Source organism: Macaca mulatta, chromosome 14, assembly GCF_049350105.2.
Source record: "Macaca mulatta isolate MMU2019108-1 chromosome 14, T2T-MMU8v2.0, whole genome shotgun sequence".
NCBI classification, from domain to species: domain Eukaryota; kingdom Metazoa; phylum Chordata; class Mammalia; order Primates; family Cercopithecidae; genus Macaca; species Macaca mulatta.
The window spans coordinates 18219221-18246304 of NC_133419.1; the positions used below are offsets into that span (position 1 = coordinate 18219221).

Consider the following 27084-nt stretch of genomic DNA (forward strand, 5'->3'; position numbering starts at 1 on the left):
ATGGATGACTGGAAGGATGGATGGGTGGATGAGTGGATGGGTGAATGGGTAGATGGCTGCATTGGTGGATGGGCAGATAAGTAAATGGGTAGATGGGTAGATGGGTGGATGGGTGGATGAATGGATGGATGGATGAATGGAGGGATGGATGGATGCGTGATGGGTGATAGGTGAATGGATGGATAGGTGAATGAATAGATGGGTGGAATGGTAGGTGGGTGGACTGGTAGATGGGTGGATGAGTGGACTGGTAGATGGATGGATGGATGAATGAAGGGATAGGTGGATGATGGATGGGTTGATGGACAGATGAGTGGATGGGTAGATGGGTGGATGAGTGGATGGGTGGACGGATGCATAGGTGGATGAATGCATGAGCAGGTTTATAGATGGATAAACAGATGGAATTGTGGACTGATGGACTGATAGTAGGTGGACGGGCTGATTAATGGACATATAGATGGCTAGACAGACAAGTAGATAAGCAGATGGGTGGGTGGATGAATTGACTGACAAATGAATGAACAAATATATGGAGAGTTGGATAAATGGACAAATAAGTGAATGCATGGTGGGCTTGATGAATGGATAGCTGGATGGACAAACAGACAGACAAACAGATGCACGGGAAAACAGACGAATGGTGGATAGGCAAGAAAGGTTTGTAAACTAGGAAGGTTACATTCATATTCAGGCATTGGCAAGGGATGGGGAAACTGAGAAACCTGGGCTGGAAACAGAGCCCTAGGGATTTGAATGTGGTACTCAAGAAGCTGGGAGGGAAGGGTATAAGGACCCAGGACCCTCTTCTAGTGGAAGAGAAGCCCATGTGAATAGACTCAGAGGGAAGGAAGAAAGGAAGAAAGCAGCAGTGTGCTGAAGACCCTACCCCGGAGCCCAGCCTCAGCCGAGGGACAGCCTGGGCAGTGGGGGTGCAGGGCCACAGGAAGAGGCAGGCCTAGCCTGCCAGATCAGAGCCCTCACCTAGCAAGGCTGACCCCAGAAAGTGGAGGCCCCAGGAGGCCACCCCTTCCAGCTCTGACCCCAACAAGGTGACTGTTGGCTACATAGGGATCTCAAAAGCAGCAGACATTTGTTGGGTTAGAGCAAAAGCCTCCCAGTGGTGTGGCGGAGCTACACGTTCTCCCTTCCAACCTCCCTCCCCAGCTTAGCCCCCAAAGTCATCCCTCTCAGTCGCAGCTTCCTCTGGGCAGGGGGCCTGGACCCCATGGCTTCCCAGGCCAGCCCTTTGAGCACCACCTGCCCCAGCCGGCCAGAGACTTCCTGTATGTAGCGCAAGAGATTTATGCAAACGGGTTGGGGCGGTGATGTCACCCCAAGGGGACTATCTCCCAGCGGCAGGCCCTTCGATAAAATCAGGAACTTGTGCTGGCCCTGCAATGTCAAGGGAGGGGGCTCACGCAGGGCTCCTGTAGCTCAGGGGGCAGGCCTGAGCCCTGCACCCGCCCCACGACCGTCCAGCCCCCGACGGGGCACCCCATCCTGAGGGGCTCTGCATTGGCCCCCACCGAGGCAGGGGATCTGACCGACTCGGAGCCCGGCTGGATGTTACAGGCGTGCAAAATGGAAGGGTTTCCCCTCGTCCCCCCTGTGAGTACTGGGACTCCTCCACCAGCCCAACCCGTGGCCCTCGGACGCCTGCCTGCCTGCCCATGAACCCGCCAGCCCACCCGCTGCCCTCCTGGCTTGCTATCAGTGGGAAGTCAGGGTTTCCTCCCTGGAACTCCTGGCCTGAGACCCAGCGCGGGGGCCACTGGCTTCCTCGGAGCATGCCCTGGCGGGCTGAGGCCGGGCCCATGGTGGGGCTGTGATCGGTGGGGCCTGAACAGTTATTTATAGACAGGGCTTGGGTGGCAGGCGGAGGCCGGGGCTCCTGGGGAGGGTGCTGGGCTGAGGATGGTGAGGGCAGTGGTAGAGAGGTAGAGGAGAGAGATGGGGGGACTGGCTTGGAGGAGGCCGATCCCCTGGACAGGAAGGGGCTGAAGGCAGGAGGCAACAGGCAGAAGCCTTGGCCCATGGCCTTGGGGCTCCTGGACACCGAGGCTGATGGAACTCTGGGTCCCCAACACCCAGTCTGGGGCCTGGCACAGAGGACATGATTGTTGACCAAAGGGTCGGGGCCATAGGCCCACAGGGGGACCCACAGGAGACAGGGGCCGGTGCTGGAAAGGAGCCAGGAGTGGAGCTGAGACAGTGCAGTTGAGGCTGGCCCCAGGGCTGGAGTTCAGGGAGAGGCGCGGCAGGGGACAGGGCTGGGACAAGGTCAGGACTGAGATTGGGGCTGGGTGGGACCTGGGGTGAGCATGTGACAAGTTTGAATGGGGGCTGAGGCTGGGACAAGGACAGGGACTGGATCTTGGGGGTGAAAAAGTGGGAACCCCAGGGGACCCTGAGAAGAGAAGCAGATCGCCACTGCTCCTCACTCTCAGTGACAGTTGCAGCCTGAGGCAGGTATCAGACCAGGGTCCCTCTGAGAGGACCCTTCTCCCTTTTCCCACCCCATGACCTCTCAGGAGTAGGGAGGCTTGAGGGGAGCCGGGAAGGGCTTGGCAGGATGCCCTCCTGACTCCACTTTCCTGGCCTAGAGGCAGCTCCCTTCCCCCACCGTGCCCCAGCTCAGAGCCACCCCAGGAGGCTGGGAGTCACCCCAGGCCTGACATCACACCAATCCGACCAGAGTCAGGCTGACATCCTGCATCGAGGCTCCACTACCTGGAAACCCAGAGGGGCAGGCTCAGTGCTGGGCTCCTGGCCTCCTCACTTGGCCAGACACAGGCAGGACCAGGCAGGACCAGCCAGCCCGCTGTGGCATCCACACCCTGACACCCCTTCCCACCTGGGACCATGAAGGGGGCGGCGCAGGCAGAGGGTGATGGAGGTTGTCTCAGGAAGAGCCAATTCTGCCTCAAGAAAGCCACAGGCCCACTGTCTCTGACCCCTGACCTCTCAATCCTGAACTCCAGGTGGAGCTGAACGGGTGGCAGAGCTCCTTGGGCCGTCCCTAGGCCCCCCAGCCCTCTCTGCAAGCTCCAGGGTCACTCTGAGTGTCTCCTGGTAGGGTGGGATCCCAAGGCTGCCCCAGTCCCCCAAGCCCAGCCCTGAGGGCCACAGTGACTGTTGTGCAATCCTGGGCCACACACTGTGGGGGCGGGGAGGGCTGACGACTGTTGGGAAGGCTCCTGGGTGTGCACGGCCCTGTGTCTGTGCCAGTAGGGGGAGGAGGACAGGGAGGAGGGAGGAAGGGGGGGAGGAAGAGGAGGAGGAAAGGAGGAGGACAGGGAGGAGGGGGAAGAAAAGGAGGACAGAGGGTAGTGAGGAGGGGGAGGAGGAAGCAAAGGAGACAGGGTGGGGGTGGCGGTGAGGAGGGAAGGAGGAGGTTAGGGAGGACTCAGGAGGGAGAGTGAGGGGATCAAGGCCCTCCATGCCCTCGGCCCCCAAGCCTGCCCCGGTGACCCCTGCACCAACCATCATGTGGACGGTCATTGTGGTGCCACTCTTGCCCAGGCTGTGTGAGAGGCATAGGTTGTGACAGTGGGACTGGGCAGGCGAGTGTGTGCTGTGCAGGTGAGTGTGCGGGTGGAATGTGAGTGGCTCTGGGGGTGTGAGTGTGTGTGTTGATGGCTGGAACGTGGTGTCATGTGAGTGTCAAGGAGACTGCGTGTGCGCATGAGCTGAGTGTACAATATCTCTGTGAGGTGGGTGACTTCTGGGTGGGTGTGAAGATGTGTGTGAGAGGAACAGTGTGCAGGCGCCTGCATCGGGGTGGGTAGGGGCTATGAGAGTGAGTCCACATGTGGGATTATGAGTGTGAGGGTGTCACAGGGATCGTGTGGACATGTGCATCAGTGTGACCAGAAGAGGGGTGTGGGATGAGGATGGGGGCACACAGGCATGAGTGTGAGTGTGAGCATGAGGTGGCTATGGGGAGTAGCCCAGCAGGGGGGGACCCTGGTCCTCTTCTGACATCTGACCCCCAAGGTCCCTGTCACCCCTTTTCAGGCCTCCCGGGTCCCCTGCCCCACTCTCTGTCCCAATTCTAGGCAGAGGGAGGACTGTAGGCCCAACGCAGTCATTGAGCCAAGGAAGGTGGTGGGGACCCAGCATGCGGGGGTGCTGCAGGCCTGGTTAGGGTCCCCCCACACAGTGCAGGCCCTGACACCTCCTCTCTCAGCAGCCATCGGAAGACCTGGTGCCCTATGACACGGACCTGTACCAACGCCAAACGCACGAGTATTACCCCTATCTCAGCAGTGATGGGGAGAGTCACAGCGGTGAGTACGGGGCCTGCCACGCCCCCACCCCCTGGCCCAGCCTGGGCTCCTGGGGTCTGGAGAGAGAAAAAGAAGAAATGATTCCCAGGACCTCTTTGGAATTCTGAGAATCAGATCCAGTTTGCTCTCAGGGGAAGTGAACCGCGGCATCCTTGCTGCACCCCCGCACCTGAACCTTCATTATGGAGCCTCTGCAGTGTGTCAAGGCGCAGGGTTCATTTCTTCTATGATTATCTGTTGGTTCTGTCCTTGTGGTCTTTCTTATACACAAGGAAACCGGCTTAGGGTGCTAGGAGACTTGCACAAGGTCACACGGCTGCTGGGTGGGACCCAGGTCTGTCCTCTCCAGGTCCTGTGCTTTGTCTTCTGCCCCTGCCTAACTACCCACCTCCTCCTCTCTGTTCTCGCACCTCCTCCTCTCTGTTCTCGTCACTCTTTGTCCCAAACTCCCACCGGCACACCCACACTCCCTGCCATGTGTGGTTGGCAGGGTTTCCTAACCGTGGCACTGTTGACTTTTGGGTGGGATGATTCCAGGGTGGGCTGTCCCGGGCACCGTGGGAAGCTTAGTGGCATCCTTGCTTTTACCTACCGCATGCCAGGGGCACGGCCAATCATGACAACCAAAAATGTCTCCACCCATTGGCAGATCCCCCCCGGGAGGCAAAATCACCCATAAGTGGGAACTGCTGGACCAAAGGAAACCCTATGGGGACCTCTTGTTCAGCAGAGGCCAAGGCCCCCAGTTTGCTGAGGTGGGAGGAAGAGGCCTGGGCCGGGGGTCCTTCTGTCTGTCCAGTCCTTCTGGGTCTGACTGTTCACCCCCTAGCCCAGCCTCCGTCCTGGAGCAAATTCAGGGGATGGGAGAGAGGCATTAGGTGCCTGGGACCTGAGCAGCGGGCTGTGGGAGGTTGCCCGAAGTGGATCTTGGCTTATTGATGTGGACATCTCTGACCCAAAGTGAGGCGGCCCAGTCAGTGAGTGAGTCGTCACTGTGGGGATTCCTCAGGGCGTCTGGGACCTGGGCAGACCAGCAACTGGGGTGTCTGCACCTCAGAGGGCAGAGGCCCACAGCCTAGGAAGGTGTCACTCCTGAAGGTCACCCCTGCGGCCAGTCATGCCTGTAGCTCCATTCTGCAGATACACCTGTGGCAGTCTCAACCTGATGGGCCCAGCTAGGGATCCACATGTGCCTGGTTCACATTTAGGGCCCCAGATTCATCCGGAACTCAGGCTGGAAGCCATATCCCGGGGGTAGGCGGATATGCCTCCAGACCATAGCTGAGAACGCACAGGCATCTTTTAGAATCTTTCAGGTCTAGAAAGCCTTTAAAATATCCTTTTTAATTCCTTCAAGCTTATTTGTAATTATATAAAAAACACATCCTCTCGGTGGAAAACCCAGGCAATGTAGAGAGAAAGTCCCCCTCCTCCAACTCCATCCCCAGCTCTCCCCACCAGGGTGAAGAGCCGGGTCTGCTGGACTCACAGACCGCGCACCCACCTCCCCAAGCAGTTCCAGGACTCCAGGAGGTCCTGCTGGGCCCCAGGACAGGCGCCCCCTGGTGGCTCAGGTCCCCACAAACAGTGCTGCCCAGCCTCCTCCATCAAGGACGCATTCTCCCTGGCCCCAATCCCTCTTCAGTTCACTGGGCTTGGGTGCATTTCCTTTGGGCTTTTTGCAGCCTCAGTTTTCCTTCCTGTAATATGAGGGCGCTGCCCACATAGCTGGAAACCAGTGAGCCTGGGGCTGGGCCTGATGGAGTGAGCGCTTTAGATAAATCATGTGTTTTCCTGGTTCAGGGCCCAAGCAGGTTCCTTATATCTGGGGTGGGGCTCTAGGAATGACTCCTGATTGGATGCCTGGGCACCCCGTTTTGGTCATGAACCCCCAATTCCTCCAGAAACTCCACCGGTGTTCCCAGGTATCCTCGGCCCTGGCCCTGTCCCACTGTTAATCATTGCCAATCAGGGCATTTGGGCTGTCCCTTTCTTTTTTTTTTTTGAGACAGTCTTGCTCTGTTGCCCAGGCTGGAGTGCAGTGGCCCCATCTTGGCTCATTGAAACCTCTGCCTCCTGGGTGCAAGCAATTCTCTTGCCTCAACGTCTCAAGTAGCTAGGATTACAAGCGTGCACTACAATGCCTGGCTAATTTTTGTATTTTTAGTAGAGACAAGGTTTCACCATGTTGGCCAGGCTGCTCTCAAACTCCTGACCTCAAGTGATCCACTTGCCTCGGCCTCCCAAAGTGCTGGGATTACAGGTGTGAACCACCGCGCCTGGCCTGTCCCTTTTTTTTTTTTTTTTTTTTTTTTGAGATGGAGTCTTGTACTGTCGCCCGGGCTGGTGTGCAGTGTCATGATCTTGGCTCACTGCAACCTCTGCCTCCTGGATTCAAATGATTCTCCTGCCTCAGCCTCCCAAGTGGCTAGGATTACAGGCGCCTTCTACCACGCCCAGCTAATTTTTTGTATTTTTAGTAGAGACAAGGTTTCACAATGTTGGCCAGGCTGGTCTCGAACTCCTGACCTGGTGATCCACCTGCCTCGGCCTCCCAAAGTGCTGGGATTACAGGTGTTAGCCACCGCGCCCAGCCGGGCTGTCCCTTTCTATACCCGCTGGAAGGTATTGTCTGAAGACTCAACCATAGAGACCCCCACACACTTCTGTCAATTCCTGCACATCCTCTTTGTCCACATTTTTAGCTACCAAAGCTTAGTGAAAAAGTTTTGACCCAGCCCTGACTCCATCACTCACCAGCTGTGAAAACTTGGGGCAAGTAACATAACCTCTCTGAGCCCCTGTTTCCCCATTTATAAAACTGAGAGCATGAAAACACTTACCTCCTAGAGCTGTGATGATTCAGCGAGGTAAGGCACGTAATCTGTGAGGTACGGTAATGTGCAGAGGACAAGGCCTGTGCTAGCTTCACTGCATCCCCCAAGGCAGGAGGGACAAAGCGGCTGGGGAGTAGGAGAAGTACAGAGGGCTCTGTGAGAGACCAACTGGGTTGTTTTCTACTGACCCAGGGGGCAGCCAACCTGCCACCCACCCCCACATCCATGCACTCACCCTCCCATCCACCCACCTACTCGTCCATCCTGCCAGCCGCTTCCCATCTGGTCCACTTTTCCTCCCTATTCCATCCATTAAATAGTCTCTGAGTATATGCCATGTACCAGACACTGCTGTAGGCTCTGGGAAGTCCATGGTGAGCACCCAGACACAGCCACTGCTCTCACAGAGCTCACCCTCCAGCGAGGGGACGGGGACATAAAGAATCAGACAAACAGGCTGGGCGCAGTGGCTCATGCCTGTAATGCTAGCATTTTGGGTGGCCGAGGTGGGTGGATCACGAGGTCAAGAGATCAAGACTACCCTGGGTAACATGGTGAAACCTGGTCTCTACTAAAAATACAGGCGGTGGTGCCCACCTATACTCCCAGCTACTCAGGAGGCTGAGGCAGGAGAATCGCTTGAACCCAGGAGGTGGAGGTTGCAGTGAGCCAAGATCACGCCACTGAACTCCAGCCTGGTGACAGACAAAGCGAGACTCCAGCTCAAAAACAACAAAGAATCAAACAAACAGACTGTTTTCCACAGATGTAGTGCAGATTGTCTACATGGGGGGCTGCTTTCATTTGAGTGGTCAGGGAAGGCCTTTGAGGTGGCAGCTGAGCTAAGAGAAGGAACTCGTAATTCATATGTGACCGTAGGTAGAGGAGAGGTATCCAAGGTCAAGGCAACAGAAAGTGCAAAGGCAGAAAGGACCCTGACAGAGGACCAGAGAGGCCAGTGAGCACAGGGCAGGGGACAGAAAGGGAAGCCAAAGGGGTCAGTGGCTCACGCAGGGCTCGAAGGCCATGGCAGGCGTTTGTATTTTATCATACACACAATGGGAAGCCACTGGAGAGTTCTGAGCTGGGAAATGACATGATCATGATCTGAATAACCTTTTGTGTATGTGTGTGTGCTGAAAATTTAAATACGTTTACAATTTTTTTTTTTTTTTGAGACGGAATTTCGCTCTTGTTGCCCAGGCTGGAGTGCAGTAGTGCGATCTTGGCTCACTGCAACCTCTGGCTCCCAGGTTCAAGTGATTCTCCTGCCTCAGCCTCCTGAGTAGCTGGGATTACAGGTGTGCACCACCATGCCAAGCTAATTTTGTATTTTTTTAGTAGAGACGGCGTTTCACCATGTTGGCCAGGCTGGTCTCAAACTCCTGAGCTCAGGTGATCCTCCCGCCTTGGCTTCCCAAAGTGCTGGATTACAGGCATGAGCCACCATGCTTGGCCTTTTTTTTTTTTTTTTTTTTTTGAGATAGAGTCTCACTCTCACCTCAGCCTTCCGATTCACTGGGACTACAGGCACCTGCCACCATGCTCAGCTATTTTTTGTATCTTTTGTAGAGATGGGGTTTCGCTATGTTGCCCAGGCTGGTCTTGAACCTAGGCTCAAGCGATCTACCCACCTTGGCCTCCCAAAGTGCTAGAATTACACATGTGAGCCACTGCGCCTGGGCAAAATCTTCTAATTTTTATTTTTACATATTTTGGGGGTTTTATTTATTTTTTTCAGATGGAGTCTCGCTCTGTCACCCAGGCTGGAGCGCAGTGACGCAATCTCGGCTCACTGCAACTTCTGCCTCCTGGGTTCAAGTTATTCTCCTGGCTGGGCACTGTAGCTCACACCTGTAATCCCAGCACTTTGGGAGGCCGAGGTGGGCAGATCATGAGGTCAGGAGATCGAGACCATCCTGGCTAACACAGTGAAACCCCATCTCGGCCGGGCGCGGTGGCTCAAGCCTGTAATCCCAGCACTTTGGGAGGCCGAGACGGGCGGATCACGAGGTCAGGAGATCGAGACCATCCTGGCTAACACGGTGAAACCCCGTCTCTACTAAAAAATACAAAAAACTAGCCGGGCGAGGTGGCGGGCGCCTGTAGTCCCAGCTACTCGGGAGGCTGAGGCAGGAGAATGGCGTAAACCCGGGAGGTGGGGCTTGCGGTGAGCTGAGATCCGGCCACTGTACTCCAGCCTGGGCGACACAGCGAGACTCCGTCTCAAAAAAAAAAAAAAAAACAAAAAAAAAACCCCATCTCTACTAAAAATACAAAAAAAATTAGCCGGGCTTGGTGACAGGCGCCTGTAGTCCTCGGGAGGCTGGGACAGTGTCTCAGCCAGGCACGGTGGCTCACACCTGTAATCCCAGCACTTTGAGATGCTGAGACAGGTGGATCACTTGAGGTCAGGAGTTCAAGACCAGCCCAGCCAACATGGTGAAACCCCATCTCTACTAAAAATAAAAAAATTAGGCCAGGCGCAGTGGCTCACGCCTGTAATCTTAGCATTTTGGGAGGGTGGAACACCTGAGAAGGGTGGATCACCTGAGGTCAGGAGTTTGAGACCAACCTGGCCAACATGATGAAACTCTGTCTTTACTAAAAATACAAAAATTAGCTGGGCGTGGTGGCACTTGCCTGTAGTCCCAGCTACTCAGGAGGCTGAGGCACGAGAATCACTCGAACCTGGGAGGCAGAGGTTGCAGTAAGCCAAGATCGCACCACCGCACTCCAGCCTGGGCAACAGAGTGAGACTTCCTCTCGAAAATTAAAAAAAAAGGCAGAGTCTCACTTTTTCACCCAAGCTGGAGTGCAGTGGTGCAATCTTGGCTCACTGCAGCCTCTACCTATGGGGTTCAAGCAGTTCTCCTGCCTCAGGCCCCCATCTAGCTGGGACTACAGGTTTGTGCCACCATGCCTGGCTAATTTTTTTGTATTTTTTATAGAGATGGGGTTTCACCATGTTGCCCAGGCTGGGCTCGAACTCCTGGGCTCAGGCAATCCTCCCGCATCGGCCTCCCAAAGTGCTGAGATTACAAATGTGAGCCACCACATCCAGCCTAATTTTTAATTATTAAAGTAACAAATACTAACTGCAAAAACTTAAAACATACAACAGCATATCAAGTAACACATCCTCCTCTTTTCAATGCCATTTCCCACTGATAGAACCTTAGTTAATCCTTACAGACGTTTTATTGTGCATATACAATCCTAAGTGTTGGTAAGTATATATACATACTCATGTATATTTTATTCATTCAAAAATGGAATTTCATATCATGCCAGTCTGCATTTCTCCATGACATATGTAGCATATCAGAGATTGATAAAAGCTATTTTTCCAGTCTGTCTTTCTTTCTTTTTTCTTTTTTTTTTTGAGATGGAGTCTCACTCTGTTGCCCAGGCTGGATTGCAGTGGTGAGATCTCAGCTCACTGCAACCTCCACCTCCTGGGTTCAAGCAATTCTCCTGCCTCAGCCTCCTGAGTAGCTGGAACTACAGCCAAGTGCCACCACGCCCGGCTAATTTTTTACATTTTTAGTAGAGACGGGGTTTCACCGTGTTAGCCAGGATGGTCTCGATCTCCTGACCTTGTGATCCGCCCGCCTCGGCCTCCCAAAGTGCTGGGATTACAGGCGTGAGCCACCGTGCCCGGTCTCCAGTCTTTCTATTCGAGTGCTATGTAAACGTACAAATGAAGATGTGGAATAGAGACTTAGAGCATTACTTACTGGCAAACATTTATTGAGCGCCTTATTATTATTATTATACTTATTATTGAGTGTCAGGCAGCCTGATTTTTCAAAACAGCTTGATTTTTCAGTTTGAGATATATTTTATTTACTTATACAATCAGAATTCAACTTTAGTCATTCACAACACACACTCACATTTTCCCACACATCCCCAATTCATTACTGTGTATGGTAATATTTGTTAAATCAGTATTTGAATTTTCCATTGTTATGACTGTGTGGCTATTACTCAGCTGAGCCACACGGCGTCCTTTCTTCCTTTACCTGTACTTTCTCATCCCCATATTTCTTTTTCTTTCCTTTTTTTTTTTTTTTTTTTTTTTAATGAGACAGAGTCTCGCTCTATTGCCCAGGCTGGAGCACAGTGGTGCAATCTCTGCTCACTGCAGCCTCAGCCTCCTGGGTTCAAGCGATTCTCCTGCCTCAGCCTCCCAAGTAGCTGGGATTACAGGCCCCCACCACCACGCCCAGCTAATTTTTGTATTTTTAGTAGAGATGGGGTTTCACCATGTTGGCCAGGCTGGTCTTGAACTCCTGACCTAGTGATCTGCCTGCCTCGGCCTCCCAAAGTGCTGGGATTACAGGCATGAGCCACTGCGCCCAGACTTTTTTTTTTTTTTTTGAGATGGTGTCTCTCTGTGTTGCCCAGGCTGGAGTGCAGTGGTACGATCTCGGCTCACAGCAGCCTCTGTCTCCCGGGTTCCAGCGATTCTCCTGCCTCAGCCTCCCAGGTAGCTGGGATTACAGGCGTGTGCCACCATGCCCGGTTAATTTTTATATTTTTAGACACGGGGTTTCACCATGTTGGCCAGGCTGGTCTCGAACTCCTGACTTCAGGCGATCTGCTGGCCTCAGTCTCCCAAAGTGCTGGGATTACAGGCATGAGTCACTGTGCCCGGGCCTCACCCCCATATTTCTGAGGGGCAATGTAGCAAGGAGATAAGAACCCTTCTTCTGAAACCAGGCTGCTGAAACTCATCCCCCATCTCCTCCATTGCTATCCGGGGGACCATGGGCAAGATCTCCAACCTCTCTGTGCCTCAACTTCTTCATAACAACACCAACTTCACAGGACTGCTGTAAGGACTGAACGAGCTACTGTATGTCAAGTGCTTAGAACAGTGCCTGGAAATAGCAAATGTTTTGTACAGATTTGTTATCATGGTTGCCTCCTAAGAAAGGGTGTGTGGGAGGTGAGGTTTTTGTTGTGGTGGTGATGGTTTTATTTTGTGTTTTGCCTCATGTCTTTTATTCTATGCTGTCACTTGATTAATCACAGTTTGGCTGTGTATGGAAATCTAGGTTGAAAATAATTTTTTCCCTTCAAAATTTGAAAGCATTTTTCTACTGTCTTCTGGTTACTAGAGTTTTTCCTATGAAGTCTGATGCCACTCCATATTCTTTTAAATTTCTTTCATAATTAACCTAGCTTTTTGTTTGTTTCATTTGCTTTTTTTTTTCTTTCTCTCTCTCTCTTTTGTTTTCTTTCTCTGGAAGTTTTTAGTATCTTCTCCCAATGCCTCATGGTTCAACTGAATAAGCTTTTTAAAAGGTCACTCTGGGTGGAGAGCAGATGGAAAGGAGGCGAGAATAGGAGCTGGAAAAAAGAACATTGAGGAAACTATTGGAATAATCCAGGAAAGAGATGCTTGTGACCTGGACAAGGCAACAGAGACAGAAAGGGGGGGACAGATTCAAGATAGATTTTGAAGGGCTCACAGGATTTGCTATTGTTTATTACTTTTTGTTTATTTCTTTGCTTTTTTGAGACAGAGTCTCACTCTGTCACCCAGGTAGGAGTGCAGTGGAGTGATCTCAGCTCACTGCAACCTCTGCCTCCTGGGATCAAGTGATTCTTATGCCTCAGCCTCCTGAGTAGCTGGGATTACAGGCATGCACCACCACACCTGGCTAATTTCTTTTGTGTGTATTTTTAGTAGAGACGGGTTTCACCATGTTGACCAGGCTGGTCTTGAACTCCTGACCTCAGGTGATCCACCTGGCTCAGCCTCCCAAAGTGCTGGGATTACAGGAATAAGCCACCGTGCCCAGCCTATTACTTTTAAATTGTGGTAAAATACACATAACATTAACCACTTTTTTTTTTTTTTTTTTTTTTTTTACCTTCTTAACCATTTCTTTACATTTTAAGTGTATAGTTCTATGATATTAAATATATTCACGTTACATCACCATCCATCTCTATAATTCAACTTGCAAAACAGAGACTCTGTATTCAATAAACAACAACTCCTCATTTTCCCTCCCCCCAGCCTCTGGCAGCTACCATTCCACTTTCTGTCTCTATGAATTTGACTATTCTAGGTACCCCACATGAGTGGAATCATACAGTATTTGTTCTTTTATGCCTTCATTTAGCATAACGTTCTCAAGGTTTACCCATTTACCCATGGTGTAGCACGTGTCAGCATTTCCTTCATCTTTTTATTTTATTTTATTTTATTTTTTGAGACGGAGTCTCGCTCTGTTGCCCAGGCTGGAGTGCAGTGACGTGATCTCGGCTCACTGCAAGCTCTGCCTCCCGGGTTCATGCCATTCTCCTGCCTCAGCCTCCTGAGTAGCTGGGATTACAGGCGCGTGCCACCACACCTGGCTAATTTTTTTGTATTTTTAGTGGAGACAGGGTTTCACCATCTTGGCCAGGCTGGTCTTGAACTCCTGACCTCGTGATCCACCTGCCTCGGCCTCCCAAAGTGCTGGAATTACAGGCGTGAGCCACCGCGCCCGGCCTTCCTTCATCTTTAAGGTTGAATCATATTCCATTGCATGCGTGCACCACATTTTGTGTACCCAGCCATCCCACACTTGGGGTGCTTCTGCCGTTTGGCTATTGTGAAGAAAGCTGCTATGAAGAAGGGTGTGGAAAGACCCTGTTTTCAGTTTTTTTGGATATATACTCAGAAGTAGGATTGCTAGATCATATGCTAATTCTATTTTTTTTTTTATTTTTTTGAGACGGAGTCTCACCCTGTCACCCAGGCTGGAGTACAGTGGCGTGATCTCAACTTACTGTAACCTCTGCCTCCCAGGTTCAAGTGATTCTTCTGTCTCAGAATCCTGAGTAGCTGGGATTACAGGTGTCCACCACCATGCCTGGGTAATTTTTGTATTTTTAGTAGAGACAGGGTTTCACCATGTTGACCAGGCTGGTCTCGAACTTGTGACCTCAGGCAGTCTGCCCGTCTCGGCCTCCCAAAGTGCTGGGAATACAGGCGTGAGCCACCACGCCCAGCCTATTTTTAGTTTTATTAAAAATTAAATCATCGGCCAGGCGCAGTGGCTCACACCTGTAATCCCAGCACTTTGGGAGGCCGAGGCAGGCGGATCACGAGGTCAATAGATCGAGACCATCCTGGCTAATACAGTGAAACCCCATCTCTACTAAAAATACAAAAAATTAGCTAGGCGTGGTGGCGGGTGCCTGTAGTCCCAGCTACTCGGGAGGCTGAGGTAGGAGAATGGTGTGAACTCGGCAGGCAGAGCTTGCAGTGAGCCGAGATTGCCCAACTGCATCCAGCCTGGGTGAGAGCAAGACTCTGTCTCAAAAAAAAAAAAAAAAAAGAAATTAAACCATCATCTATTTCCCATAGTGGCTGCATCATTTTACATTTGCAACAGTATACAAGTATCCTAATTTTTCTGCACTTTCACCAACACTTGTTATTTTCTTTCTTTTTTCTTTTTTTTTCTTTTTAACTAGTAGCTATCCTAATGAGTATGGTGGAATTTGCTATCTACGATAGGATTTTTTTTTTTTTTTTTTTTGAGGCAGGGTCTCACTCTTGCCCAGACTGGAGTGCAGTGGTGTGATCTTGGCTCACTGCAACCTCCACCTCCCAGGCTCAAGTGATTCTCCTGCCTTAGCCTCCCAAGTAGCTGGGATTACAGGTGCACACCACCACGCCTGGCTACTTTTTGTATTTCTAGTGGAGATGAGGTTTCACCATGTTGGCCAGGCTGGTCTCGAACTCCTGACCTCAAATGATCCACCCACCTCGGCCTCCCAAAGTGCTGGGATTACAAGCGTGAGCCACCATGCCTGGCCTACAATAGGATTGATGAAGAAAAGAGAGTTCCAAAATGTGAATTCTATCCATCCATCCATCCATCCATCCATCCATCCATCCATCCAATTTCCATATACTTCTTCATCCTTTCATAGCACTATCTACCCATTCATTAATTTATTCACACACCCATCTAATCATCCACTTAGCCATCTTTCCAACTGTCCTTCCCTCTACCTACCAAGCCCTCCCTCTACCTACCAAGCCCTCCATCTTGCACCAGCCTATCTGTCTAATAGGCAATATGCCAGGCACATTGCTGGATGCTGTGGAATGAATAAAACACAGGTTCTACAAGATCCATCTTTGTAACAAGGGAAAGAATTAAAACTCTAATAATTAGAATCCAAGGTAGAGAGTAACAAGTGCCATGAAACCTTCAGTTGTCTATTCTCTGAGCCTGTTTCTTTCTTTTTTCTTTTTTCTTTTTTGAGACAGCGTTCCACTCTTGTCATCCAGGCTGGAGTGCAATGGTGCGATCTTGGCTCACTGCAACCTCCGACTCCTGGGTTCAAGCGATTCTCCTGACTCAGCCTCCCGAGTAGCTGGGATTACAGGCACCTGTCACCACGTCCAGCTAATTTTTTTCTATTTTTAGTGGAGACAGGGTTTCACCATGTTGGCCAGCCTGGTCTCGAACTTCTGACGTCAGGTAATCCACCTGCCTCGACCTCTGAGCCTGTTTCTACGTCTGAATAATTTTCAGGAGAGGCTGGGCTTCGGGAGCCCTAGTCTAGTGGTCTATGATCTTCTGAGAAGGTTTTTTTCTTGGCCCCTCCTTTCTTGATTCCTCATCTTTCTTCTCTGTTTTGATCACACTTTTGTTCCCCTGGGAAGAGCCCAGGGCTTCAGGCTGGAGGTTCTGTTCTGAGGAGATAAGGTCAGCTGAATGACACGTAAGGCTTGACATTTTTTGTGGGGTTGTTTTGAATATGATTTTATTTTTATACTCATGACGTACAGGTGTTAGTGACACCAAAAAACTGAGTAAGACTAGGGATGTGTGGGTAGGACTTTGGCCCCAGATTGAGAACTGGTTTAGAGCGAGGAAATGAGAGATGAAGATGAATGGGTCATTTCTGGCTGGCTGGATGATAGCTGGATGGATAATGGTTCCATGATGAATGGATGGATGAAGGATGGGTGGACGATGGGGGAATCATAGATGGATGTAGGTTGGATGAAGAATGACAGGTGATGGGTAATGATGGTGGATAAAAGTAGCCATTAAAATCTCTCAGTGTTGGCTGGGCACAGTGGCTCATGCCTGTAATCCCAGCACTTTGGAAGGCCAAGGCAGGCAGATCACAAGGTCAGGAGTTTGAGACTGGCCTGGCCAACATGGTGAAACCCCATTTCTACTGAAAATACAAAAATTAGTCGGGCGGGGTGGCATGCGCCTATAGTTGCAGCTACTTGGGAGGCTGAGGCAGGAGAATCACTTGAACCCAGGAGGCAGAGGTTGCAGTGAGCCAAAATGGTGCCACTGCACTCCAGTCTGGGTGACAGAGTGAGACTCCATCTCAAAAATACAAAATAAAAAATCTCTCGGCGTCACCACAGGTCTTACTTAAATTTTTCATTAATCATCTTGTTTCTCAGCGGTGATATGGTGTAGTGGTAAGATTTCAGTCCTTGGGGTCAGATACAGGTGGGTTTGGGTCCTAATTCTATCAATATCTGCTTCAAAGGACTTAACTTCTCTGAGACGTAGATTCCTTCCACGCAAAAGACAGATTATACTGTAGTGGCCACTTCCTGAGAGCTAGGGTTAGGATTAAATGAGATAATGTGGATTGAACACTTAGCACAGTGTCTGGTGTATAAAAAATACATTAAAAGCTAACTTTTGTTGATCATTTGATCAAAAAGGGATTGAGATCTACTGCGTGTTGGGTGCCTATCAATCTGTAGAAGTGAGGGTCTGGAGCCATGTCCAAGTGTTATGCAAATGACATTATATTCTTTCTAGGAGCTGAGAGTCACGCTAAGGGGGCATGTGGGTGACTCCCGAATGTGTGGTCTGGGTGGCCCAGTGAAGGGACACAAAGAAATAAAGCAATTTGTTCTCGAAGAGTCATCCGGAAATGAGGTCTGAAGAGCCCAGGAGTGCTGACCTCTGCACTAGGAAGGATTCCTTGTATTGTGTTCTCACAGAGGGCTCCATATTTGGAATAGTTCTGCCTACCAGACAGTATTTATTACATAATTGCCTGAGCACTAAATCATGGGTAAAGGCGAGGTAGCCATTGGACCTTCTGAAACCTTAATTGTAGTTCGGGAGTCTCTGTTGCAGCCTTCAGGAGACCCCGGGTGGAATTCCAGAGTTTTCGTGAGCACAAAACTTCCTTGGATGGTTTTAGATGCAGATTCCCAGCTCCCCTTAGTGCTTCTGCTTCAGTGGGTCTCCAGCAGGACCCCACATTTACAGGCTTTTCCAGCCTCTCCAAGTGACCGATGAAGGTGAACTGAGACCAGCTTTGGGAAATGCTGGCCTCAGACTGGGACCACCACAGCGAGGTCATAGGTCTAAAGTGGAGCTTGAAGAGCTAGAAGAGGTGGGGGTGGGGAGGAAAACAGAGCAGTCGGGTGCCTCTTACCCCATACCTATGGAGTGCATGCACTCAGGGTGCCTCCAGCCCTGGAGTGGGAGTGGGTTCGGGCATGGGGGTTTGATAGGCAGGATCCATACGGCATTATACCAGGGCACTCCAACTTGGGCAGGGGAAGGCAAAAATGGGCAGAACCAGGAGTGAGGCTGAAGCAGGGATCAACAACTGGAGAGGAATCCTCTCACCAAATCCCAGAGCCCCAGGACAGCCTCCGCACTAAAGAGCAGAGCAAACTCTCCCACAGCGAGGAGAGTTTCAGGATCTTGTTAGCTCACTGCAAGATGAAAATGCAAATTAAGTTTTGTTTTGTTTTCGCTTCAGGTTTAGATAATTTTGCAGAGGAGAGTCTCAGAGGTTTTTTTTTTTTTTTTTGAGACCGAGTCTTGCTCTGTTGCCCAGGCTGGAGTGCAATGGCGTGATCTCGGCTCACCACAACCTCTGCCTCCCTTGGTTCAAGGGATTCTGCTCCCTCAGCCTCCTAAGTAGCTGACATTACAGGCACCTGCCATCACGCCCAGCTAATTTTTGTATTTTTGTAGAGACGGGTTTTCGCTATGTTGGCCAGGCTGGTCTGGAACTCCTGACCTCAGGCGATCTGCCCACCTTGGCTTCCCAAAGTGCTTAGATTACAGGCGTGAGTCACCACGCCTGGCCTGAGAGGCTTCTTAAGAGGCTAGGATTCGGCTGGGCTTGGTGGCTCATGTCTGTAACAAAACCATTTTGGGAGGCTGAGGTGGGAGGATTACTTGAGCCCAGGAGCTGGAGGCAACATAGTGAGATTCCATCTCAATTTAAAAAGAGATTTTTAAATTTTTTTTGGGATGGAGTCTCACTCTGTCACCCAGGACAGAGTGCAGTGGTGTGATCTTGGCTCACTGCAACCTCCGCCTCCCAGGTTCAAGTGATTCTCCTGCCTCAGCCTCTCAAGTAGCTGGGACTACAGGCGCCCACCATCATGCCCAGGTAATTTTTTTATTTTCAGTAGAGACGGGGTTTCATCACGTTGGCCAGGTTGGTCTCGAACTCCTGACCTCATGTGATCCGCCCACCTCGGCCTCCCAAAGTGCTGGGATTACAGGCATGAGCCACTGTACCTGGCCTAGAAAGACATTTTTATTTTTAAAAAGAGGCAATAATTCATTCATTCATTCAGGAAATGTTTGTCGAGTGTCTACTCTACTTAAGCACTGGGAATACAGAGGTGAACAAAACCAGTCCCTGCCCTCATGAATGCCATGCTTGGGCTTCAACTGCAGTGACAACATGGTCCCCTGAAATTATTTCTCTGGGCCATTGACTAAGGTGGCCAGGAGCAGGGAGAACAAGAGGAAAGAAACATGTATTAAAAGCGTTTGCTCTATGCTTGCTCAAGTGCTAATCCAGGCTCTTTTTTTTTTTTTTAGTTAAAAAAAATTTTTTGTAAGCCCCTCCACTGCACTCCAGCTTGGGCAACAGAGTGAGACATCACCTCAGAAAAAAAAAAAAGAGAGAGAGAGAGAGAGAGAGACAGGGTCTCACTCTGTCACCCAGGCTGCAGGCAGTGATGTAGTCATAGCTCACTGCAGCCTCAAACTCCTGGGCTCAAACGCTCTTCTCGTATCAGCCTCCCAAGTAGCTGGGACTACAGGTGTGTGCCACCATGTCTGGCAAATATAAAAAATTTTTTTGTAGAGATAGGGTCTCACTATGTTGCCCAGGCTGGTCTCAAACTCCTGGGCTGAAGTGATCCTCCCTCTCCAGCCTCCTGAGTAGCTGGGATTATAGGTGTAACCTCACTCAGTGGGAATCTAGGCTCTTTAGAATAAACTATTATTATTATTAATAATAATAATGATAATGATGAAGTTAATGTTTATCAAGGTCTTACTTTGTGCCAAGTTCTAGTCTAAGCACTTTGCAAGCAATAGGTCATTTGCTTCTCAAAACAAGCCTGTGAGATGGGTATAACTGTTAGCTCCATTTAAGAGATGAGGACACTGAGGCTTGGAGAAATAGAATGACCTGCCCATTGTCACACAGTGGTAAATGGCAGAGCCAGAACTGGAACCCAGTTCTGCGTTTCTCTCCTCTCTGCCCTGTGGCTTCCTAAAGGTGGGAGTCTGGGCTGTCTGGACTGTGGGGCCAAATAATTATACATGTAGACAGGGCCTCAGTAACTACCCAGGTGCATTTCTGACTTTTAGACTGGGGAATGAGAGGCTCGGGGAGAAAAAAACGTCTTGTCCACAGTCACACTGCAAAACCACCACTGAGCAGGTTTAGAAAGCGAGTACTCTGAGATCCAGTCCGGAACCAAAAATCATCATTGTGGCCAGGTGCGGTGGCTCAAGCCTGTAATCCCAGCACTTTGGGAGGCCGAGATGTGTGGATCACCAGGTCAGGAGATCGAGACCATCCTGGCTAACACAGTGAAACCCCGTCTCTACTAAAAAAATACAAAAAACTAGCCAGGCAAGGTGGCGGGCGCCTGTAGTCCCAGCTACTTGAGAGGCTGAGGCAGGAAAATGGCATAAACCTGGGAGGCGGAGCTTGCAGTGAGCTGAGATCACGCCACAGCACTCCAGCCTGGGTGACAGAGCAAGACTCCCTCTCAAAAAAAAAAAAAAAAAAAAAAATCATCATTGTCTATTAGGGATGTGTGAGTAGGTGTTTGTGTGAGAGAGAAAGAGAGAGGCAAGCAGACAGACACGTGTACACCTGTGTACACATGTACACACACACACACACGCATGGCTGGTGGTGGACTTGTCCCAGAGACACAGTCTGGACTTGAAGTCTCATAGGCTCCCTCTTTGGCCCACATGAGACAGCCGATCTTGTCACTTTATTACCACATTTCACTTTGGACCCCGAATTGTACCCAGGAAGTCCCACAGATGTGTGGCAGTTTTTGTTCCTGGAAAATGTGCTCATGCTGAAGATCTTCCCCAGTTCCAAGACTTTCAGTGGCATGGGGCTATTCTCTGGACTTGAGTCCACTCCACCGCAGACTCTCAAGGGACCCACAGGGGGTTTTCCAGGAAAGTCTCAGGTCCCAGGAACTTCACGGGAACACAGGTGCCACTGCCTAAGGTCATGGCTTTGAAGAGGAAGGGCCACCGTGTGCCTGGACAAGTTCTGGTGTGTGAGGAATGTCAGCCCTATGACTTTGCTGTCACACCTTGGCCATGTGACAAGGCTGTGAGTGTGTGTGTGTGTGAGAGAGAGAGAAACTGTGGGCAGCCAGGGAGCTCAGGAACCCGTGGGAGGTTTCTTTTTTTTATTTTTTTTTGAGACAGAGTCTCGCTCTGTCACCCCAGGCTGGAGTGCAGTGGCGTGATCTCGGCTCACTGCAACCTCCACCTCCTGGTTCAAGCGATTCTCCTGCCTCAGCCTCCTGAGTAGCTGGGATTACAGGCGCCCACCACCACACCCGGCTAATACTTTGTATTTTACTAGAGATGGGATTTCACCACATTAGCCAGGATGGTCTCCATCTCCTGACCTCGTGATCCGCCCATCTCGGCCTCCCAAAGTGCTGGGTTTACAGGCATGAGCCACCGCGCCCAGCCCGGGCCGGGAGATTTTAACAGGATGGGAGGGGAATCAACTTTCCCTGAGGGCCAGCTCTGGTGCGAGGTGTTTTACAAATGTGTACTCATTTGTATCCTCCCAATAACTGTGATCCCCATTTTACAGGCAACTCAACTGAGGTTAGAGAGGCCACACATATGCATGAGGTCACACAGCAAGTAAACGGCAGAGCCAGGATTAGACGCTTAGTCTGTGTGACTGCATGGGAATCAGGATGGAATTGCTGAGAACACGAGCTTTGCTTCAGCCCTGAGTCCTGGCTCTGACCTGCATGCTTTTGACCTTGGGCATGCTATAGCCGCTCAAAGCCTCAGTGTCCTTATCTATAAAATGCAGTCCTAGAGTAACCATGCAGGTGGCGAGCGTTAAATGAGATGGTTAGGCCCCATATGGCCTGGCAGTATTATTTAATGTTATTACAACCTTTTCCTGCCCTGCCCAACCCTGAGCTCACCCCACACTGCCTGGCTGTCCCCCACAGACCATTACTGGGACTTCCACCCCCACCACGTGCACAGCGAGTTCGAGAGCTTCGCCGAGAACAACTTCACGGAGCTCCAGAGTGTGCAGCCCCCGCAGCTGCAGCAGCTCTACCGCCACATGGAGCTGGAGCAGATGCATGTCCTCGACACCCCCATGGTGCCACCCCATCCCAGTCTTGGCCACCAGGTGCGTGCCACCGCCTGCCCCGTCCCCCAGGAGACTGCCAGGCCTGTGGTGGGGCCCGGGAGCTTCACAGGAAGCTGACACAGGCTCTTACCCAACTCGGCTTCCTGCCCCACAGCGCCAACGGCGGCTGGAGCCCCAACGGCTGCTGCCTGACCCCCCGAGTGACCTCGTGACCCCACACCCCTTATCTCATCTCACCCCGAGTATGGACAGACCCCAGATAATTCTTGCACCTCACCGAGCCTCCCCACCCCAACGCCTTGTTGTGAACCCTCGTGGGCCTCACTGTCTTCCACCCCCATTCACTTGCCCTCATGGATCCCACACCAAGTCACTGAACATGTCTACTGACCCTGCCTCTCCCCAGTGACCCTCCCTACTGACCCTAATCTGAATCAGTGACCTCTGCTGACCTCTACCACCCCTACTGGCCTCCAGGGTCCCTCCACCACTCATCACCCCACCTATCAAACCCCCTTCCAGACCCAATGCACCAGCCCCCAGCACCAGCCCACTGTGGGCCCACATAACACCTCAGCAGGGAGGGGAGCAAGCCACCGCTTCCCCGGTGCCCACAGCCCTAAACCAGGAGGCCCAGCTGGGAGGGCTGGGTGGGCTGGATGTCAGCACCCCTGGCCCCACAGCCTGCACCCTATGTGCAGCGCCTCAACTGGCCCCACTTTTCCCTGGCCTTCCTCCAGTCTCCTGTGCCTGCCATTGTCCCCTGCCTTCTGCACTCCTTCTCTCCCCAGCTAACCTCCCTCCCAGCCCCTCTGAGCTGTAAGCTGGCCCTTCCTGACTCTGATCTCCTTCCCCCACCGTCCAGGTCTCCTACCTGCCCCGGATGTGCCTCCAGTACCCACCCCTGTCCCCAGCCCAGCCCAGCTCAGATGAGGAGGAGGGCGAGCGGCAGAGCCCCCCACTGGAGGTGTCTGACGGCGAGGCGGACGGCCTGGAGCCTGGGCCTGGGCTCCTGCCTGGGGAGACAGGTGGGGCATCTGGCCCTCCACCCTGGCCCCAACCCTGGCTGTGTCTGTGCCCTCCCCCACCCAGCCAGGCCAACTGACCCAGCAGCCATGCCGCCGAGTTGCGTGTGTGTGTGTGTGTGTGCATGTTTGCCAATGTATGTGTTTTGTGGGGCTGTCTGTGGCCGTCTCTATGTGTGTGTGTGTGTGTGTATCTGCTGTGAGTGCATACAGGCATCTCCATGAAGTGTGCCAGGTGTGTATGTCTCTGTGCCATGAGTGTGTGTAGATCTGGGTGTGTGTGAGCAAGTGTGCAGAGTGAGTGTGTGTGTGAACAGATGTAGGCAGGTGCATGTGTGCAAGTGGCTGAGTGGGTGTGTGAGAAGGTGAATGTGAGAGCTGGTGTGGATGAGAGTGGGTGTGGCCATGTTTGTGTGTATCAACATATGAATGTATTTCAGTGTGTGTGAGTGGTTGTGTGCACGTGTGTGAGGTGTGCATGTATGATCATGTCAGTGGGTGTCAGCATTGTGTGGGTATGCGTGTGTGAGCAGGGATGTGAGCATGGTATATGTGAGTGGGTGTGAGCAGGCGTGAGTGATATGTGTGAGTGGGGGTATGACAGGTGTGTGAGCAAGTGTGTGTGTGAATGTGTATATAAGCAGGGATGTGTGTGATATAAGTGAGTGTGTGAATGGGCGTGTGTGTGTAGGTGTCAGTGGATGTGTGAGTGGATGTGAACATGTTTGAGGGTGTATGTAAGCAGGTGTGTGTGAGCAGGAAGGTGTGAGCTGGGGTGTGTGAGTATGTATCTGTATATGTGAGCAGGTTTGTGCATGTACGTGAGTGGATATGTGTTTTAGCATGTGTGAGCATGTGTGTGTTCTTGTGCGTGAGCAGGTGTATGTGGGGGGTGAGGGCATGCTTGAGCACCTGGGTGTGTGAGTGGGTGTGCATGTGAGTAGGTGTGCGAACGTGTGTGTGTGAGACAGAAGATATATGAATGAGTGTGTGAGAATGGGTGTGAGTGGGCTGGGCATGGTGGCTCATGCCTGTAATCCCAGCACTTTGGGAGGCTGAGGCAGGCGGATCACCTGAAGTCAGGTGTTTGAGACCAGCCTGGCCAACATGGCGAAACCCCGTCTCTACTAAAAAAAACGAACATTAGCTGGGCGTGGTGGTGAATGCCTGTAATCCCAGCTACTTGGGAGGCTGAGACAGGAGAATTGCTTGAACCCGGGAGGCGGAGGTTGCAGTGAGCCAAAATCATGCCATTGCACTCCAGCCTAGGCAATAAGAGCAAAACTCAGTCTCAAAAACAAGAGAATGGGTGTGAGCAGATGTGACATGTGAGCTTGTGAGCAGGTGTGTGAGCTGCTGAGTGGGTGTGAGAGCAGAATGTGTGTGAGCATGAGTGTGCAAGTGGGTGTCTGGTTGTGTGTGAACAGGTGTGTAAGCATGCAAGTGGGTGTGTATGAGTACAATGTGTGTGCATGCGTGAGCAGGTGTGAGTGAGGTGCAAGTAAGTGGTGTGAAATATGAGTGAGCAGGTGTCAATGAGGTGTGAATGAGCTGGTGTGAGCATTGTGAGTGCATGTGTGAGCAACTGTGAGGTGTGAGCAAGCCTGTGAGCAGGAATGTGTGAGGTGTGGGCATATAAGGTGTGAGCATGTGTGTGTGGGTATGTGTGGGCTGGTGTGTGAGTGGGTGTGATTGAGAGATGTGACCATGTGTGTGAGGTGTGATTATGTGTGAGGTGTGAGCATGTGAGTGGGTGTGAATGTGTGACGTGTAAGCATGAGTGGGTGTGTGTGAGGTGTGAGCATGTATGAGGTGTGAGCATGTCTGTGAGCATGAGCGTGTGAGCATGTGTGTGTGAGAGACGTAGTGTGAGGTATGAGTGTGAGTTGTATGAACAGGTGAGCATGTGAGCAAGTGTGAGTGGGTGTGTGTGAGTGAATGGTGTGAGGTGTGTGTGAGCATAAGTGTGTGAGCAGGGGCATGTGTGTGGGTGAGTAATGTGATGTGTGTGAGGTCTGTGTGTGCAAATATGTGTGTGAGCAGGTGTGGGCAGGTGTGACCATGTGTGAGTGGGTAGGTGTGTGTGTGAATGGTGTGAGGTATGTAAGCATGCGTGTGCTGAGCAGAGGCTTGTGTGTGTGAGGGTTAGCAATGTGAGGTGTGAGGGTGAGCAATGTGAGATGTGTAAGCAGGTGTGTGTTTGTGCAAGCATATATAAACAGGTGTGATTATGAGACCTGGTGTGAGGTGTATGAGCAGGCGTGTGAGCACATGAGTGTGTGAGACCTGGTGTGAGGTGTATGTGTGAGTGGGTGTGACTGGGCATGTGTATAAGTGTGAGAAGATGCATTGTGTGGGTGTGACCGTGCATCTGGGGGTGTGAGTAGGTCTGAGTGTGTGTGCATGTGAGTGGGTGCATTGCATGTGTTTGTGTGCATGTGAGTGGGTGTGAATGAGGTGTGAGCATGAGTGGGTGTGAGTGGGGTGTGAATGGGTTGTGAATGTGTAAGCAGATGTAGTGTGTGGGTTTGAGCATGCAGGTGGCTGCAAGCGTGCGAGTGGGTGTGTCATGTGGGTGCCAGTGTGTGGGCATGTTAGTGAATGGGTGTGTTTGTGTGCATATGTGTGGGTGTGAGCAAGTGCATTGTGTGGGTGTGTGTGAGCAAGTTTGAGTGGGTGTGTCGTGTGTGAGAGCAGATGGTGTGAATGTGCAAGTGGGTGGGTTACGTGGGTGCAATCAGGTGTGTGAGCGGGTGTGAGGGTGTGGGTGCATTGCACAAGCATGTGTGTGAGCATGTGGGTGTGAGTCTGTGTGAGCATGTGCATTGTGTGGGCGTGTGTGAGCATGTGTGAGCATTGTGTGTGCGTGTGAGTAGGTATGAGTGGGGGTATGTGTGAGCAGGTGTGTGGGTGTGAGCATGTGAGTGGGTGCACTGTGAGCATGAGCGTGAGTGGGAGAAGGTGCGCTGTGTGAGCACGTGTGTAAGTGGCTGTGGGCGTGGTGTGTATGGGTGCAAGCAGGTGTGGCTGAGTGGGTGCGTTATGTGGGTGTGTGAGCATGTGTATGCGATTGGTGCATTGTGTGGGTGCGAGTGTGTGTGCATAGGGGTGTGTGAGTGCGTGAGTGGGTGTGTGTGAACGGTTGTGTGTAGGCCAGAGGCTGTTTGTGTGTGTGAGTGTGGGTGCGCTGTGTGTGCACGCCCGGCGCGGGCTGGGGCAGCCGTTCTCCTGCCCTTCCTGGCCACCCCGTCCCCGGGTCCCCGTGTGTGCGCACGGCGGTGGGGGCGGCTCCCATGTGGGCCCCCGGGCCCCCTCCCACCGGGCCCTCCCCCCGCAGGCAGCAAGAAGAAGATCCGTCTGTACCAGTTCCTGTTGGACCTGCTCCGCAGCGGCGACATGAAGGACAGCATCTGGTGGGTGGACAAGGACAAGGGCACCTTCCAGTTCTCGTCCAAGCACAAGGAGGCGCTGGCGCACCGCTGGGGAATCCAGAAGGGCAACCGCAAGAAGATGACGTACCAGAAGATGGCGCGCGCGCTGCGCAACTACGGCAAGACGGGAGAGGTCAAGAAGGTGAAGAAGAAGCTCACCTACCAGTTCAGCGGCGAAGTGCTGGGCCGTGGGGGCCTGGCCGAGCGGCGCCACCCGCCCCACTGAGCCCACAGCCCCCGCCGGGCCCCGCCAGGCCTCCCGGCTGGCCATAGCATTAAGCCCTCGCCCGGCCCGGACACAGGGAGGACGCTCCCGGGGCCCAGAGGCAGGACTGTGGCGGGCCGGGCCTCGCCTCACCCGCCCATTCCCCCCACTCCAGCCCCCCTCCACATCCCGCTTCGCCTCCCTCCAGGACTCCGCCCCGGCCCCGGGAGGCCACCTGGGCGTCAGACCCCACCGGGGCAACCTTGCTGAGGACGACCCGGGGTACTTCCTTGGGAGTCTCAAGTCCATGTGTAAATCAGATCTCCCCTCTCACCCCTCCCATCCATTAACCTCCTCCCAGAAAACAAGTAAAGTTATTCTCAATCCATCCTCTTGCAGCACGGAGTCTCTTTTAAAATTTGTTGTACACCTCTTCTGGCCCGTGTGTGCTGCGACGTCTCTCTTTTTGTCATTTGTCCATCGGGTGTTTACTGAGGACTGTACCCAATGCTGGACCCTGGGAACATGAGGACCAATGACACAGGCGCCTGACCAGGAGTTAGAGTTTGGTGGAAAGAACAAGTCCTCGATTGTGATGAGGGAAACAGATCCTATTTAAAAGCTCTC

The 27084-nt window shown here is 52.0% G+C and overlaps 2 protein-coding genes across 20 annotated transcripts in view; one reads left to right on the top strand and one right to left on the bottom strand.

The window, feature by feature from the left end:
• The window catches only part of SLC39A13 (solute carrier family 39 member 13), a 61254-nt gene extending 34935 nt beyond the window's left edge, over nt 1–26319 (bottom strand). For all 16 annotated transcript variants that reach the window (XM_077960856.1, XM_077960850.1, XM_077960860.1 and 13 more), the window contains exons 1-2: nt 26185–26319; nt 7136–7255 (exon numbers count right to left, since the gene is read on the bottom strand). The gene's annotated coding sequence lies outside the window, so the exon portion shown is untranslated. The remainder of the gene's footprint in view (nt 1–7135; nt 7256–26184) is intronic.
• SPI1 (Spi-1 proto-oncogene) lies at nt 1373–26845 on the top strand. Of its 4 annotated transcripts, none has more exons than XM_028833436.2 (6): nt 1373–1611; nt 4193–4292; nt 15580–15633; nt 21648–21835; nt 22662–22824; nt 26159–26845. In XM_028833436.2, the coding sequence occupies exons 1-6, from the start codon at nt 1567–1569 to the stop codon at nt 26476–26478; spliced, it is 870 nt and encodes a 289-aa protein (XP_028689269.1). In that variant the 5' UTR covers nt 1373–1566; the 3' UTR covers nt 26479–26845. The 4 variants fall into 4 exon arrangements, with proteins under 4 accessions (XP_028689269.1, XP_028689270.1, XP_014969784.1 ...); XM_028833437.2 differs by having other exon boundaries at nt 4196–4292; XM_015114298.3 differs by lacking the exon at nt 15580–15633.
• Nucleotides 26846–27084: the final 239 nt, after the last annotated feature.